Source organism: Falco punctatus, assembly GCF_963210335.1.
Source record: "Falco punctatus genome assembly, chromosome: 2".
Classification (NCBI taxonomy): domain Eukaryota; kingdom Metazoa; phylum Chordata; class Aves; order Falconiformes; family Falconidae; genus Falco; species Falco punctatus.
In genome coordinates this window covers 114,420,116-114,437,354 of record NC_137581.1, presented here as the reverse complement: position 1 = coordinate 114,437,354, position 17,239 = coordinate 114,420,116, and the positions used below count along the sequence as shown (strand labels likewise).

General features: G+C 44.1%; 1 protein-coding gene and 1 long non-coding RNA gene across 3 annotated transcripts in view; one reads left to right on the top strand and one right to left on the bottom strand.

Moving 5' to 3' along the window:
* Nucleotides 1–17,239, top strand: part of CD247 (CD247 molecule) — a 57,638-nt gene that overhangs the window by 33,274 nt on the left and 7,125 nt on the right. For both annotated transcript variants that reach the window (XM_080374567.1, XM_080374568.1), the window contains exons 2-3: nt 13,731–13,837; nt 16,520–16,573. In XM_080374567.1, coding sequence (XP_080230693.1) covers nt 13,731–13,837; nt 16,520–16,573 — 161 coding nt within the window. The remainder of the gene's footprint in view (nt 1–13,730; nt 13,838–16,519; nt 16,574–17,239) is intronic.
* Nucleotides 1–17,239, bottom strand: part of LOC308058589 — a 46,438-nt gene that overhangs the window by 27,911 nt on the left and 1,288 nt on the right. The window lies entirely within an intron of this gene.

Here is a 17,239-nt window from a genome sequence, read left to right as displayed (position 1 = left end):
AGTTTCTTTGAAAGTGGGCTAGAATACAACAAATCTAAAGATGACAGTAATGAAAAGTTTTATTTTCCAGAAAAAATAGCATCGTAGCTCCCCAAACTTAAATTTGTTACAATAAGTAAAGATTTCTTGAATATTGTGTGACAAAAAACGTTTGCATCTATCTTTTAATTATTGCTTAGCACTAGAGGTTTCTTGTGTGCCCTTGAAGGTACGTGTGTGACTGCTTTGGGTCTAAACTTGTTACTCATTGAATTAAATGGCCTGTGTTAACTTCTGTTGAAATCAACAGCGTGGAGAATAAATTCACCCCATTACAAATCTGGTCTTTAGTGGGAAGAGAGCTGGGCCATTTAGTTACATTCACTTGTGTTTCTTCCTCCATTTGGATATGATAAACCTGAATATAATCCTCTTGAGTGCTATCAATTTGAATAGCTTTACTTGTTTTGTCTGTAAAAACAGGGTGACTTCTCCAAACAGTTTCAAAGGATAGAGTGAAACAATTAATGCACATCTAATGGCTAATTTGGTGGGATAACATTTAGTTTAATGGGATTAATTCCATGCTTGCATATACAAGAAACTCCCTGAGGCAAAAATGAGGCTACTGCAAAGCACCTCAAAGCAGTATTTGTTCCCAATACCTTCCCGCTTCCCCTCTATTGTATAAGGAATAGACACTAAATCCAGACATGAATGAATTATGGATTAATCAATGTTAATCTCAAAAAAGCCTTTGTATTAAGGGAGAACAGTGTTTTGTTTTATTCAACCCCATGCATTATCTGGGCAGCCCAGCTTTGTGTTACGTATTTTAAGGATTTTCATAGAGAGTACACAGCAAAAGTAAATGTAATTCTAAGGATCTGTTTCACATTTAGGATAAAATTTATTTCCTGCAGGCATTTGATCATTTGGCAATCTTTCACCCTATCCAACAGTTCTGTAACTGCACTTTCCAACACTGTGCTTCAAATACCTAAGCTCCCAGTGCTATGAGAAATGGAGCTTGTATAAATTTCCTTTGCATTCTAAGTCCATCTCAGCTGCACACAGAAAGTAAACAAATACAGTTTCCAGGCAGTCTTTTTATCTGTTTGCACATCTCAGAGGCTTCCCGATAAGGCTTTTTGTGGGGAAAGAGGAGGCGTTTAAATTAAATGTAATTTGAAAATACTCATCCATTTTAGAAGGAGCATTAAAGACCTTGAAAGAAACATGTTTTATGAGATTGACAAGCAATTAGATCAGTGCAGTGATAGCACAATGCATAATTCTATACTTACAAAATTAGTCTGAGTGAGAAAAAAATCAGAGAGATCACAATATCGCATCTTAAGTGGCTGTTTCAGATATGTGCTCTAAAACTTGAAGCTAAGAACAGAATTGTTCTGCAAACTATATCCAGTAAGTGGCTGAGAGCTACTTGACAACATTAAGATGTAAGGAATGAATACAAGGATCTAAATGATCTAGAAATAGCTATGATATTCCTCCAGGAAAACAAAACAAAAAAAAAATCCAGTCATAAACAACAAGGTGAGATTTCTGCGTGCAGTGTTTCTAGAAAACCTTTTCATGAAGAACCCCGAAAAAAAAATCAACCGAGTCAATTCAGTGCTGTAGATGTAATTAGTTTAAATCGCTGATGATAGGTGACCTTTTCAGGTTCCTTATACTGCTTTACATGACCTAGACAGAGCTTTTCAGAAAAGGGCCCCTCTGTTTCCACTTGCTTTACAAAGTGCAATGTACACATGATAAAATTCACAAACAAGATCAGCGTTGTAGCTTAAATCTATATGCGCATTATCAGCTGTGTTTCCTAACAAGATTAACCTTATGCAGTCACTGTCTTTACCAGTTGGCCCATTTCCACCAAGTTTAACAGAGAGGTTAAGGTTTCAGTGGGCAATTCAGTTCCTCTGGGTTTCATGAAAATTGGCAGCTGGATGGAGGGAGAAACTCAAGCACAAGCTCAACAGGGACCTGTTTGGTTTAGGCTGCCACTGGCTGCCTGATGGACATCCACAGCAAATACCATCTCTGGGCAAGGCTGGCATCCTGCGACCTGCAGGGATGTAAGGCTGGGAGCAGGTTAAAGGCATGTTCGGAGGCACTGGAGGGGTTTTTTTATAGTTTAGGAATGAAAACAGAGGCAGGAGAGGAAGAAAAGATTTGCATCTGGGGATATAAAACAGAATACAAATTAGTGTGATGAGTGATTTCTATAGCCTTTCCCCCCCCCCCTGTTTTGTGCTAACTTTATGTGTCTATAATTCAACTTGTTCTTGGTTTAATGCAAGTACAGATCAACCTCTGAAATCCCATCTCTATCATCATATGTGCTTGATGGTATAAAAACAATAGATCCTGCAGTGTTCATTTTGGTGGACTGATGTCAAATTCTACTCTGGTGGATTGAGTGTTACTGTAGCATATTGCTATTTTTTTCCTTTACAAAAAAGACCTGCAAAAATCCCAATATGTCAATGTTCAAATACTTTCTTCTTCTGCCCCTCTGAAACCAGCACGTTCAAGAGCTATATGAAATGTCAGGGTCTTTAGTGCATTCCTGTTGTCATCCCATCCTTTTTTCAGCATGCAGAAAATGAGCTAGTCACTTCATCATTGAATGTTTGCAGGGATCAATGGAGATTTCCTGGATAGAGGGAGCGCGGAATTTGGCCCGTAATTTTCAGTCAAGCTGACCCAGAGCATTGCTATTGCACTCAAGCTTTGTGCAACATTGTCTGTAATTATCGCTAGCAAATGAACTCTGAAGTTAAGCCTCTTCTGGAAAATTATTTTATATTATTAATAGGTCTGCAAATGTAATTTAAATACAGAGTGGTTAACTGGACTGTAAACAACATAGAACACTGAAAAATTTAAAACTGAAAAAAAAAAAAAAAAAATGCTTTTCCAGAAAGCCTAAAATGCTGAGGATTTTCTGCTTTACAAAAAATGCAATTTTAATACTTACATTATACATCAGCAACATAAATTGTAATTTATTTATTTCCTAATGCTGCACCATTATACTCTTAAATTTGAGGTTCTTACTGATTTTAGATAGCTTTGCTTGGAAGCTTTCATACTCCCTTTCAGCATAGTAGTTATTACAGCCAATGAATAATTGGAAAAAATATTGTTAATACAGTAGAAATTAACTACCAGGATAGATATCAGGCATGATTGGAGACTTTGCTTAATATTTGCAAAAGTAGTCTGATGGGTAACAGATACCTCTGTTAACACTTCTCGTTTATTAGTAGTGATGTAGAGATGAATTTTAATTTATATATTGAATAGTGGAATTTACTTGATAAATTTTAATATTAGTTGCATGCATTGTAGATATGGGAAAGCATAATTGTTAACTTTCGCCTCAGTCACAAACACTGACATAGGAAGGTTTGAATTCTTACTGTAAATATACAGGAAATTTTCTTTGTGATGAGAGCTTTGGGTCCTTTTTCTTTCCTTGTTTTACTTTTTCTACAAGTCTGTCTCTCCATAGAGAAGCAATTAAGAAGGTACTAACTCCTAGTGTCTGAGATTTGGAAAGCACTTCAATATTTTTGACAGTTAAAGTATTACTTGTGTTACTCTTATGGGCAGCAAAATAATGACTTTACGCAATACCTTTAATGGCGAGGAATTTTTGTCCTCCTATGCCCCCCCCACTCCTGAATGCATTTCTTTTTACAGGCCTTAATTCAGTCAAAATCTATATATAGGCTCTTCGTATTTGCCATTTCCTACCAATGCGTGAGAAACTATGTCTCAAAATAGAGCCATGTTTTTTCTTATCCTGTAATACAATCTGAGATATGGTTTTCTAAAATTAAGTATAATCCCTCAGGTGGCTTGTAATAAAATGTAGTGATGGAGGTGTACCAACCACAGTTATATCACTTGAGAGAAGAGCACAGGACTCAGCAGCGAGGTGTTAATGGGGACATAAAGCCATGCCCCTGCGCCCCACTTGCAGACCATGACTAATGCCTGTTCCCATTAGCACTGTTGTATTTGCCATAAAATTGTAGATGTATGGTTGCTACATGCTATGAAAATGTGAACGCTCCCAAATTAGAGGAAGAACATTTTGGAGATGGAAGAAGTGATTCCTTCTTTTCTCAAGGAGGATTTATGAGTGTCAGCAGAGTTAGGGTTTGTTCCGAGACCCTTTGCTGAAGGGCTCCGGCGAGGACCCAGGCAAGGTTTGTTGCGATATTTCCATTTTGTGATAGCTCGTCTGTTGGCTTTTTTTATGAGGCCTGTGAAACGCTTCATGTTCAGAGTGTTGTTTTCAGAGTGGAATATTCCCCAGTGGTGGTTTTATTATTATTGCAAAGCTTTGGTGAGCAATGCTGCAAAAAGAATATGCAGGGAACTAATATTACACAAATCCTTAATCAACCTTCTTTTTTATTCGGTACGGAACTGCTGCGTGGGGGTATTTTTGTCTATGCATCTTCTAGCAGAGGCAGGACATGACATGTATGGCTCTCCATTAAGTGGGTCAGTAGCAGGGGACTAAAGGCCTGCTCTGAAACCTCTCCCTCCGCAATGTGTGCAGCTACTACAGCCTAAGGAGCCTCAGATGCTGGGGCCGGTATAACCTTCTTCCTGCCTGATAACCTGAGGCCGCCACTGCCTCTGTAAGAGGATTTAACTGTTTCTCTGCTTGACACCAAGCTTCACTAGTAATTTCTTCGCTCTCAGCAGCCTTCTTGCAAGTGGATGTCTATGCAGGGACTGCAATGAAAACATCTTGAGATTTCACAAGTCTTAAAACAGTCTGCTCCCAGTTGTCCTGCTGGATGAGCAGAAGTAAATCTTGCAGCCTTTCCATAGCTGTGTATATGTCTGCCTTCCTTATGATTCAGTCACGATATTTATCTGCTGAAATCCATTATATGAGGAATGTGTTGAAAGCCTTGGATGACAGCTACCTGGGTTTTGCAAAATATTGCTACAGGTTTAACCTAAAAAAGTGGATGGTTTGCATTACTGGGGGTTTGGTGCCCTTCCTGACCCTGGCTCTTTTGCCATGGGTTAGATCTGATGCCGTCAGTGAGCTTAAGTGGAACCTGATCCTGGAGAAAGGAAAGAAAAACTGCTTTCATCCCAGTAGGATTAGCTGTGATGGCTGTACAGTCATGGCTTTGACCATCCATCAGGGACAGTTCCTGTCATTGTTATGGCTTCGGTCCACGTTGGCTGCAACGCAAGGACTTGCCTATGGACTGACTTATTTAAATAGCCTTGTAGCTGCAATTCTCCCTCTGGCACCTCCACCCATAGCTTGCATCGTTGTGATGGAAAAGTTCCCCACTTCTCTGCTTGTAGGTGATCAAGAGGGTTGCAACTGAGCTCAGTCTGAGACGAAACAGCCTTGTGGAGTCTCTTTTTGGGCTTGTGCATCTCACCACTTAGACACGAGCTGAGCCTTGTGGAGTCTCTTGCTGGGCTTCTGCATGTCTCCACTTAGTTTGACATGAGCTGTGGAATCAGAGTAGTCCCTTCCTGCACTAAGACAAGAAAATGCACTGATAAGTGTGCTTGCTGACTGATTCTGAATATTTTGTTCTCAGGTATTCCTATTACTTTATTACTCAGCTAGCAGAAAGCCATTTCCCGCCAATAGTGATAGCCAACATCAGCTTAATGACTTTCAAAAGCCTGAAACTAAGATAAAAGGGAGTGGGGGGTGCCTTATAAATCTCCCAGTTGGAAACCATTCTTCATGTTATCAGTATATTTGATTACTGGAGCCAGCAGTGAGCTAGCTGCAAGCTGTTTAGCATAACCACTGCTTTTTGTAAAGTCTAACTTAAAAGTGCAAATTTGAAGTGCTAGGGAAAAGTCTGCCACGTCTGTGAGGTGCTCTCTGAACGGAGAAACACATTTGATTGCAATCAACAGCATCTTGTGTCTGACTTAGTGTCTCTTTCTTCAGCCTTGCAGCATGTACTCTCTTCGGGATTCCCGGTGAGCTGTGTAGACTGAATTCTTTTAAGTAGTCCTCCATCGTTGCATTGGGTTGTAAAAGGTAAACATGAAAAGGCCACCTAATAGTAAATCAGTCTGGAGTGAGTTACTGTTGTTGGATGCACAGACGGAATGGGTAGGGGAAGGGGTAAGTAACCTAGAAACAACCATTTGAATAATAAGTTTTGCCTCTTGGGACACTTAACATCAGACTGGATTAGACAATAGAAAATTTACAGCGGGGAACACCTTTTGCATTAACTAGGCTAAACTTCTGCTACCCTTGGTTGAAGGCAGGGCTAGTAAAAGCAAGTGTCTAACCTGAAACCCCTTCAAAAGCTGAAAGAGCTGCATGGCTTGCATCTGTCACCTCAGCTTGTTGGATATCCAGGTTCTGCAGTTGCCCTGTGCATGATTTACTGCCGCTAGAAGACAACATCAGGTTTGCTTCAGGAAAGCCCTTTGTACCAAGTTCTTGCAAAACTGAGAAGTGAAAGCAGTTGCTTTTTCTGAGAATGACTGACTGTTTTGATGAAGCAAGGAGTCCCCTTCCAGAGATGAGCAAGACACTCCCCTCCTTTCTGTTTCTGACGAGGCATGGAAGGATTTGGAGGGCAAAAGATCACCTTATTTAATGATATGTTCAAAGTTAGTCTTCTTTGCCTTCAGACTGGAAAGGTAGACCATTTATTGCTTTGTGCACACCTGGTCCTCTTCCCACAAATCAGACAGCTGTTGGAGATCTTCCTGTCCTGCTCCTGTTACAGTACCCTGGACTTTTTATTAGAGTCTTTATTCCATGATGTGCTAGAAAATGTTTGGCTCTTTGTGGCAGTATAATATTTACCTTCTTTTGAATCACTTTCCTCCCAAATAAATCCGAAGAAAACTTGTACTATTTCAGCTTTGTGAAAGTGCCTTCCTGAAAGGGCTCCTAGAAGGACAATGAAGGGCTCACGAGGACCTTAAAGCACCTTAACTTGACCTCATGTTTCCATAGCGCTAACAATCTTTGGTATAAAAAAAGGGGGAAGTTAATGACCTGAAATGCTTTCCTTTTTTAAATGTAATTGTGGCTGTCTGATGTCTGGCATTGTAACCTGAATCCTGATCATATCAGCAGTTTGCTCCTTGGCTTTAAGGCTGAGGACAACAGCAAACGATAATGTTGAACTTCATGGGCATGAGCTGTACTTTCAGCTGTGTTGTGTTTCATAAATACATGAATGGTGTATTGATGACAAATACTGAAATCTTCCTCAGTGCTCCAACTGGTGGTAAGGAGAAAAAACCCCAACCAGTAGTGTAAAAAGTTTGTAACTTTTTTTGCCAAGGCAGGTGGCTGGTATGAAAAGACAAACCTGGACATTTTTTCAGGCAGTAAGCTCAACGGCATTTTCTGCGGTGGGGTTATTGTGTCTTCCTGTGTTAAGAGCCTGCTGGCTCTCCTTGGCTGCAAACCCAAGGTTTGCAAGTATGGTAGTGGGGAAGTTTTATGTTGAAAGTGTTACTTGGCTCTGTAACCTTAATACAATTTAATGATCAACAGGACTATTTTTAGGCTCCGCATAAATGGAGAAGTCTCCTGACTTCACACACTTGGTTCGATGCAAGGGATGCCTTTCACTTCACTCATTTCTATTAAATGGCTGCCAAGCACATCAAACCTGTCAATACACCATGCTGGTATAATCCAAGCCTTTTCTTCCCTCAGTTGTTTTTGCTCAGATTTTTCCATCGATATGCCCAAACAATGGCATTGAGGAGCCTCTTCCTTCTGCGAGGGAAGGAGGATTTGTCCTCTACTTCTTCAGTCTGGGGTGTCCCAGGTTTGTTTCTTTATTTTTATCTATGATTAAAAACCATAGAAACAGGTAATTATCAATAAATAAACCCCAGGATAGATACGTTCTTTATGAACAGGATTGTCTTTCAAAATTTTAGGTAGCTAACTTTTAGGCATTTAGTCTGGACTGTCTCTTCAGATGCCAGCCTTTATACACTTGAAGTGAAGCACCATGCTGGGTGCTCACATCTCTTCCCTTTCTGCCCCAAGTCCAGGCAGCTGTGCTGGGTTCAGCATCTCTCTTTCAGACAGTGGCAGGAGGCAAGATCCATCACACCTGGCATCTCCTCCACGTTTGACCTCCGTAAAGAAAATCCAGTGGGTGTCTGATGTGCGGTATGGTGACAGTGGCACCCTGGCTGTGAAAGTCTGTCCCCAGGGTGGGTGTCTGGAAACACAAACCTGCAGCAAGAGGTTTTTGGAAGGTAAGGGGTAGAAGAGACAAGAATTGCATGCAACAACTGTCAGTCCTTCGCATCACTGCTCGGTAGAGGACAGTGGCATCTCAGAAATGCTGCCTGTTTTGCGCCGGCATGTAGCTGTGGCAGTTTCTGCCTTTAAACACCTTTGTATGTAACTGCAGTTGCATCAATAAATCTGTCGTGCTGGGTTTGGTTTTCATGGGCTTCACTGAGAAATTCAGTTTTAGGGAAGATAAAACTCTTCATTTATAACTGTGTTAGTGAATTTCAGTAACCCCTAAAAATAAAACTCTTAAATGAATCACTTGATGAGGGCCATGAGAGAGAGAAAATTTTATAGGGGACAGATTTGATCTGAATTTACAAGTAGTTCAGCTTTTATGGTCTGTATTTCCTAAACTATTACCAAGAACCATGGCCTAACTCAATCCAGATGCACACTAAAAATGTTGGAGGGGAAAAATCCTATTTAAAAAATATGCACTGGTGTGTTTTAAGAGTCCAGGCTGTGTTTCAGTGATTTGCTTCAGCAGATCCCAGTTGGGACCGGTGGTATTGGGCCACCGGGTCCTGGGCAGCCTCGAGGTGCAACATCTGCAGATCGTGCCATGTTTTGGAGCGGGGCGAATGTGTCTGGACGTGGGTTTTGGGGCTCCCCGGCTGCCTCCGAGCCTGAAGCAGACAGTGCATGCAGGCAGCAGGTGGGCAGGTGGCTGGAGATAAACCCGCAGCCACATACAGGAAAGCTGGTGCTGGGCCTGAGCCGAGGTGTGGAAACTGTTCTCCGAAACCACAGCGCACAGGGGGGGCTGCCACGTAGTGCTCGCAAGGGGGGTGCCCGCAGCACGGCCTTCCTCGCTGACCCCTGGGCTTCCTCTCCTTCGGCTACCGGGGTTGCTGTCAGTCTCTTGCTAGAGGGTTTGCTCTCACTCGCCTGTCAGTAGCAGCTGGTGTGAATGGCTTTATTATCCCACCACCACCATATTTTAAAAAGTAAAAGGTGGCAGGAGGTTGTTGCAGGGATGTGAACGTGGGGCAGGGTGAGGGAGGTGTGCCAGCCCGGGGTCGGGGCGCGTGTGTGCACAGACCTGCAGCAGCAGGAGAGTGCCCGGGCGTAGGGCAGGGCTGCAGAGCTGCGTGGGAGGAGAGGGGAAGAGGGGAACAGAAGCCCAGGCTTTGGAAAGAGGAGGTGTTGGGAAGAAACTTCTCAGCGGCAGAAGCGTAGTTGGGAAAGAGTCCTAAATGTGGTGGCAGGCACCTAGGGTGTAAGACTGAGAAGGGCTGGCAACCTCGTCATGAAACGCAGCAGTACTCCCCTTACTGACTGTCTTCTTTCCTGCTGCTTCATCTGCTTCTATGGCTCTGCCAGCCCTTACACAGCCCATATCATCCCCTTGTACAAAGTTTTCCAAAGCTTCTCCTGTAAAAACTCCTTTAAAAAAAGAGTAATTACCTCATACTGTAAGTTGCATAGTTTTTTTCCTGGTTTTCCTTAACGTCCTGGCAGTCTATGAGTAAATTTCATCCCCCCTGTGCAACGGGAGAACTAACTGTGCGGCTACTTGCATAGGAGCACACGGTGAACAAGAGTAAGTGCAAACTTTCTAATTGTCATTCCTTCAGAGCTTGCTTTCCCCTGGGCAAGAGCACCACTTTGACCTCATCCTTAAGCCCTTGTGTATTTGTGTACCTATATGTCGTCTTGTGATTCAACTCCTTTTTGATGCCTGGAGAGAAAGATGCTGTTTGCCTGAGCCGCATTTAAGCAGTAAACTTGCTGTCATTTACAATGCAACGTAACTGTATTCCCCGCCGGCCCGTGACACGACATGAGCTGTGCGACATCTCGCTTTACAACCCTGCTGTATGTTACTGGACTGCTGAAATTTGGAGGGGTAAAACACCGGTATATGAATATTGAAAAGATGCTGTGCAACTCGCAGTAGGTACTGGGTAAGCTGTAAGGTTAACGGAGTGGGGATTATCAGTGAAATGTTTATTGTTTGTGCTTTGCTGAGTGTGACGGCTCCCTCAAGCCTGGCAGACTTGGCTCTGCCCAGCTCCCATCATCAGCCCATCCACTGCAGCAGTGTGACCTTGACCTCAGCCCCCCAAACCGCAGCTCGAGGTTCATGAGGGGCAGAGAGTACGTTTTGGTGGTGCCTAAGGGACTGGTCTTCTGTTTGTGCATGTTGTGCAAATATTGAGGAGGCAGAAACCCCTCCTGTGGTGATTTAAAAGCCAAAGCTGATCCTGTTCACATGGATGGAGGCTGTTTTAGCAGCTACTCGTTCGTTACACTTCGTGTCTCTTTGACCTTTGTTTCAATAGGCTTTGTACTTTTGTCTTTTTCTCTCTCTCGCTTTCTGATCTGGGAAGCTACTGTAAAGGCCATTATTTAGAAGTTGATTTGTACCTTTTTCTTTTTTTTTAAAGAATACAGAAATCGAGCATATTAAGGAAGGAAAAGACATGAACGAATTATTTTTCTTGGGTTTTTTCTAAATGTTGGACTTTACCGCTGTCTCAACACATATTTTTCCAGGAACCATCACAGCCAGACTATGTCTTACAGGATTTACCTCGTCAAACAGCTTTAATCCATCACCTGGGGTGCCAGAGGCCAGGCTGCCCCAGATCAGCACTGTGTAGGCACTTGGGCAGCTCCACAGAGTCAGCCAAGGTTGACCACAGCTGATACGGAGGTACAACTAAGTCCCCTACACTCTTGATGTCTCCATAGTCCTCTGCATCTCCTGCTTGAGCTCCTCCTGGTCTGGGGAGCTTATTAGTGCTGGAGAAATACTGGACTTGAGATGATGGTGTGAGCACGCCCTGCCTTGGGATGGGAAGAGGGGAGTCAGGGCCAGGATCCCCAAAGCCACCTTCAGCAGTATCTCAGATAGCCCCTGGCTTCCTGGCTCTGTGCTTGGCTGCTCAACTTTCTCACACGGTATTTCTGATCTGGGCACAGGGCTGGAAAACCCTGAGCTGCCACTGGACACATCCCGCTTGAGGTTGGGGTACGCTGGGGCAGACTGCTGCGCTGGGCTAAGGCACCTGAATTACTGCTATAAACAAATCACCTCTGGATGCTGTACAGCTGGATTCCCCCATGCTGCGTTTTAGCTACCAGTCCAATCAGAGTCAAACTGGTTTTGTGTTGAGCCAACTCTGGCATGAAATGTTGTCCTGTGACTGACTGGAAGCAAACCTCTAGGAAACTAATCTTGGTTTGTTTGTTGGTTTAATATACAACGGTGGGCAAATAACTTAATCTCCCTCTGTGCCTTTACCCCATGTACATTAAGTTTTATAATCCTGGAAAAAATGTGGTGAAGGTTATTGTTTATAAAATGCCTTGAACCTTCTTTTTAAAATAATAGAAAGAGGAGGGGAAGAAGGAAAACCATCTAGAAACTTAATCTTAATTTATTTCTATGGATTTGTTTCTAAATGCATGATTTTTAAACAAAAGAATGTGACCTCCTAGTTCTAGCTAGCAAACAAATGTGCTGTTTGGAAATGGTTGGGTTTTTTTCTGGTTGTGTTAGGCTCTCAGAGAATTTACAATTACATTACCATGTATCCAGGCACGGCTTTTCAGTCACACTTTATACAAATTGCACACTTGAGCAGTGCAACGGGCCATCATCATTAACTTTATTTCTGCAAAGGAGACTTCCTTACAGCAGTGAGTGTGTACTCGTTGAATGTTATCTGCAAGTTTCTTGTCATGAAATCAGAAATTCCTCCTGATGGGCCAGGGAGAAACCCTAGCATGCAGAAGCGTCTCACACTCAGTGCTGGAGTAACTCTGCACCTTGAAGCGCTGCGCTGAGTGGTTCAACTACCCTCCATCACATGTAGTTAATAAGAATTGCCATACTTTGCCTTAGGAAAGAGATTAATCGTACCAATTCTTCTCAATTTATCTTCATTGAAGGGCTTCACAGGCTCTTGGTTATTCTTGTCTTTCTCTTTTGAACTCTAATTCTTTGTATAACACACATCTCAGATTAATTTTGAAGTGATTTTTTTTTTAAGTAAATGTGCAATAGTTTTTCCCTTAGGGATGGACCTGGAGCTGTATATTGGATCTGTAGTGACTTAGACTTCTTGACCTGAATTGCTTTCACTGGTTGATGCTTGGTTTGTTGTTGGTTTGTTGTTTTTTTTTTTTTTTTAAATGGGTTTTTTTGTTTTTTTTAGTTACATTTGTGAACTTACAAAGTGTTTATGAACTGATACAGGGGCAGTTTCATCAGTTTTAGCTGCTGAAAACCAATAATATTCTGTGCCTTGCTTGATGTGGTCAGAGTATAAACATACGAAATGTTGATTAGGAAATTAACATCAACATCTTCTGAGTAACAATTTTATTGAGCTCTCAATTAGGGTAGTAGTAGATTTTTCTCCCTCAGAAAAATTTTAACACTTATTTTAAAAACAAATACAAAATAAAACTCTTTCGGATGTGATCCATCCAACAAGAGGCAGCCAGTTGAGGTTCCCGTGCAGGGAATTCAGGTTTAAAATCCTCCTCTCAAACTGAAAGCATATCAGGGTGTCTCAGGAGTATCTTACGGTTGTGTCCTGATCTCTGGGGTTGAAAGTCTGTCTCTCCTGCCCATAGCTCTCTTCTCATGATTAATGGTCTCCAACATCCCCAAACTGGAAGCCCAAGAGAACTCTCACACAGAAGACACTGCAGCTTTATGGCTACAATATATAAGCTGGGATACAGGAGATACATCTTCAGATTCCTCTTCTGAATAAAATAGAATAGCAATTTCAGCCTGGATCTCTGGATGACTATGGCGGTGTCAATCTTTCTTTACATTTAACACAAAATTTTGTCCTGAGAAGCCCTTCTCTAAAATTTTGTCCAAATGGACATATTTTGTTATACATACACAAGTTTCAGTAGATGAAGGAACCCCTAACCAGGCCCAGTAATGAATCCCTACAGGAGAGGCTGCTGGGGTTTCCCAGAAGATAAATCTGTGTGAGGCTTTCTTGGAGTAACTGTGGTGTTAGCAATCCTTGACTAACTCCATGCAGATCCTGCGCTTGCTCCCTGACCCATCCCTGCGAGCCGCAGGGAGCAGAGCCCAGACCCTGGGGGTTGGGATACTCTGGGAAAAATGTCCTGTATTGGTTGAGGGAGGTTACAAATGTTTCCATCCTTGGAGATGCCCTAACTCAGCTGGCTGAGGTCCTGGACAGGCTGCTCTAACTGACCCTGTTTAGAGAGAGGGTTGGACCTGCAGTGATGCCTTCTGACCTAATTAATCCTATGATGCTTATTCAGATTTACATCTCCATTGCAAATGGACAGGCTTGCCCTCATACTGGCTGTTTTTTCATGAAGCGCTATGCAGCACTGCCACATTTATGTCGTCAAGCACCCAGTGATACAAATGCCCTTGTTCGTTGATGTGTCTGACATTTCTGTACAGATGCTGTACCAGTTCTTGGACTGACAGACCCAAGACTCTGCTACTTACTGGATGGATTCCTCTTCATTTACGCAGTCATCATGACAGCCCTTTTTGTGAAAACAAAGGTCAGTCTATCCAAACACTGATGCATTTGGCTTTGGTGGTGTAAACAAGTTGGGCTGAGCTGGAAAGTGGGGGTGGAAGGGAAGCATGTTTCTTAGAAGATGACCTTTTATTTTTTTGTTTGCTCTTTTTTGGTATTTTACTTCCCTCCTTTTCTGGCGCTAACCTGAGCAATCTGGGGGAGTTCTTTCTGAGGCTCATGAAAGTTGAGGAAGAGAGTATACGAGGGTGTTTTGATGCTGCAGTTATGGATGAAGAGATTCTGGATATTGCACCTGGGAAATGCCTGATCAATAGTGATGTGGTTTATTCTGCTGCTTTGTCATTGGAAAGAGAGGAGAGGATATACAGAAAATTCAGGATAAATGCTAAGCTTGTAAAAGATGTATTAAAATACCTCAATAAATCAAACTTCTTCGATAGTATGAGTGTGGTGATGCAAACGATACAACCCCAACAGCCACAGGAGAGGAGTTAGGGAGACAGGACAGACACAGCTTGATGGGCTGTTGTTACCATCCAGCAGCTGTTCAGCATCTAGGGAGACACTTAGTGGCTTTAGTGCACTTCTGTGGAAGAAGACAACGTAACGCAACGGAGGTATGTCCCTTTCCAGACACATACGTGCTCTGCGAGCTCTGCTAATTGTAGGAGAGGAGTCACCTGCCTCTCTCCAGCACAGGGCACTCCAGCGCAATGGTGCTTTCCACCAAGCCTTAGGAGGTGAAAAGGTGTCTTGACCGCTCCCTGTACATGTGGCTCAGCTTCCTCCAGAAGCAAAGGCTTGCTGCACTTGGGATCTCGCCTTGCTTCTTGCCGGGTCACAGCTGAGATCACCGGCAGGAGCCCTGATGGGGTGATGTAGCACTGCTACTGGTGCCCCACTGGCTCAGCAGTGGGATCTTCTCTCAGGACTGCAAAGCCAGTGCTGAACCCAGAGGGAGGGAGGGATGTTTGGAGGAAAGGAGCAGAATTCGGTAACAGTAAGGGAGAAGCCTTTTTTCTTGCCAGTGTAAATTCTGACTTGCAGATGAAAGTGCTCCTCTGGGACTTGAAGTGTTCTGGAGGCTGCTGGGGTGTGCAGAGCTTGCGTTGTCCCTGCGGGCAGGAGCTCTGCGCCCTGCCTGCTGCTGCTGTGGCCAGGAGCGCGGTGGGTAAGGGGGGCTCAGCAAAGCATCCAAGGAGGAGCGTGAAGCCGGCACAGGGAGCTGCCGTGCGCTTGCCAGCCACTCTTCCTCCCCCAGCCAGAGCGTGTCTGGAGTTTGCTGCCATGGGGGCAGCAGCTAGTGGGGTCTCTCCGCTGGTGCTCCCTGTGGGGGCAGAGCTGGAGCTGGAAATGGCTCCTGGTCAGAGGCAGCATCCCTCCCCTCTAGGTCTGGGAGGGCTCGCTGTCCTCCTGGTGTGCCTAGCTGTTTGCTGGTAACGTGCATCGTGTTCAGCTGCAGCGAGTAAGCTGCTGCACGAGGAAAGGCAGTAGAAGGAAGGGGAAAGCCGTGCCTGTGGTTACGCTGGAGCCTCGCAGCTGAAAGCAGCAGAGGCGTTGCAGCTGAAATGCCACCGTAAAGCACCAAGAAGCTAGCGGGGCATCTTCCAAGGGGGTCTTGGTCTTGTCCCAGACCTAGGACTTTTCAACAAATCTTCAGAGCTGTGGTATCCCTCACCTCATCTCCTGGCCGAAGGAATTGTTTGTGGAGACTTTTGCCAAGAGCATAGCCTCGTCTCTGGGGCTCTGTTGGGAGTTTTTTATTGATGGAGCACATGGCCAATGCACGTGAACATTTAGGCTCCGTTGCAAGAAACATGGATTAGATGCTTGGTAAATTACTGGTCCCACCAAAGGTTCAGGGAGGTAACTTAAATATGATTTTAAAAAAGAAAGGCAAGTTTATCCTATGCCTAAATAGAAACCTAGCTAGAAAGTAACTTTTAATAAAGAATTTAACATATGATAATAACTCAAGAAGGCTAAAGCAATGCAGACTGTAGTTTGATGCCTTTGTTTTTTAAAGACTGGAACACAAAGCATTTGTTCTCACTGACCTAAAACTGCCCTTTTTTACCTGAAAGTTTGGCTTAGCAGTTGACCGCTCATAAATATTGTGAGCAGCTGTGCCAAAGAGTAGCTACAGAAGGGAAATCCTTTACCTCCTTCTTAGTTGCCACTTATGCCAATTTACCATGGTGGCACCGCAGCCTCGCAAGCCAGGTGCTGCTCCCGAGGGGCACGGGGATCCCCTGTGCGCTCTGAAGCCGAGGACACCCAGGAACTTTGCAGGCAGCACTCTTGCTGGAGGACTGGGATCTTGGGGGGTGCTTTTCGTTGTTAGCAGCCCCAGATACCCAGGGTTTTTTAACACAGGCTGCAGGTATGATTTTAGAGCCTGCTGGAGCTCCTTTCGAGAGCACAGGATTATGATATGCACCCAACAGGAATGCAAAATCAGTGTATGGGGGTGGCACCAGATACTTTGAGTAGCTGAGACCTGGTGTTACATGCAAGTAAAATGACCTGGCTGATAAAGTGCCAGCGCAGCAGTGGCTTGAATTGACTGTAGCCCCACTGGTGCCACAGGGGGCTGCTTTATGGGCTACCCTGTTTCTGATGACTAACTTGTAGGGGAGAGGGAATGAACGTACTGAACGGAGCCACTGTCTCTCTGCTCACGGTATGCTCTCTCTTCCAGCTTAGCCAGGCCTCTCAACCACAGCTGCGACCAGGTCAGGATGATCTGTACAATGTAAGTAACTACTGGGTTTTGTTCGTTTTCAAATCTGCTACCCAGACAGACCTTTTCGGGCACTTACAGGTAGTGAATTGCCTGTGGATCTGAAAACCTTTGGATGACCCAGCTAATGAAAGCACTGTGCCCAAGTGTGCAGCACAGCAGTTGTAAGGAGAAAAGATCAACACCTGACAAGGGCAGCTTCTGTTGTCACTTATCTGGCTGGATGCTAGACGGAGAGATAGGCTGTAGGCTCCTGATTTGATCCAATGAGCTGAAGGTATATCAGGAACCCTGACTGTTTCAGAGGCAGTGCTCGGTGTGCTGCACCATGTAAACCACCTGCCAGAGCTGCGTGTGTGCAGACACCGGGCTGTTATACATGGTGTGCACACCCCAGTTGCTCACCTGGCCCTCTGCAGTCAGCTTGCAGCGCCTGCTGTGGCCACTCTGCACCCCTCCGGTGACTCACAGGCATGCCACAAGCCATGCTGCCGATTGTTGTTTAATGTGGTCTGGAGAAAGGACAGATGCCCAGGAACGCTGCATTGCTGGCTTTGGGTGGCTGTAGCTCCTTGTGTCATCAAACTTGTGGAGCTTGAGTCATCCCAGCTTGGCTGTCTCTGGCCCTGAACTTTCCTGTTGCTCTGCAGCCAGACCTGTTGTACTAGATCATACCAG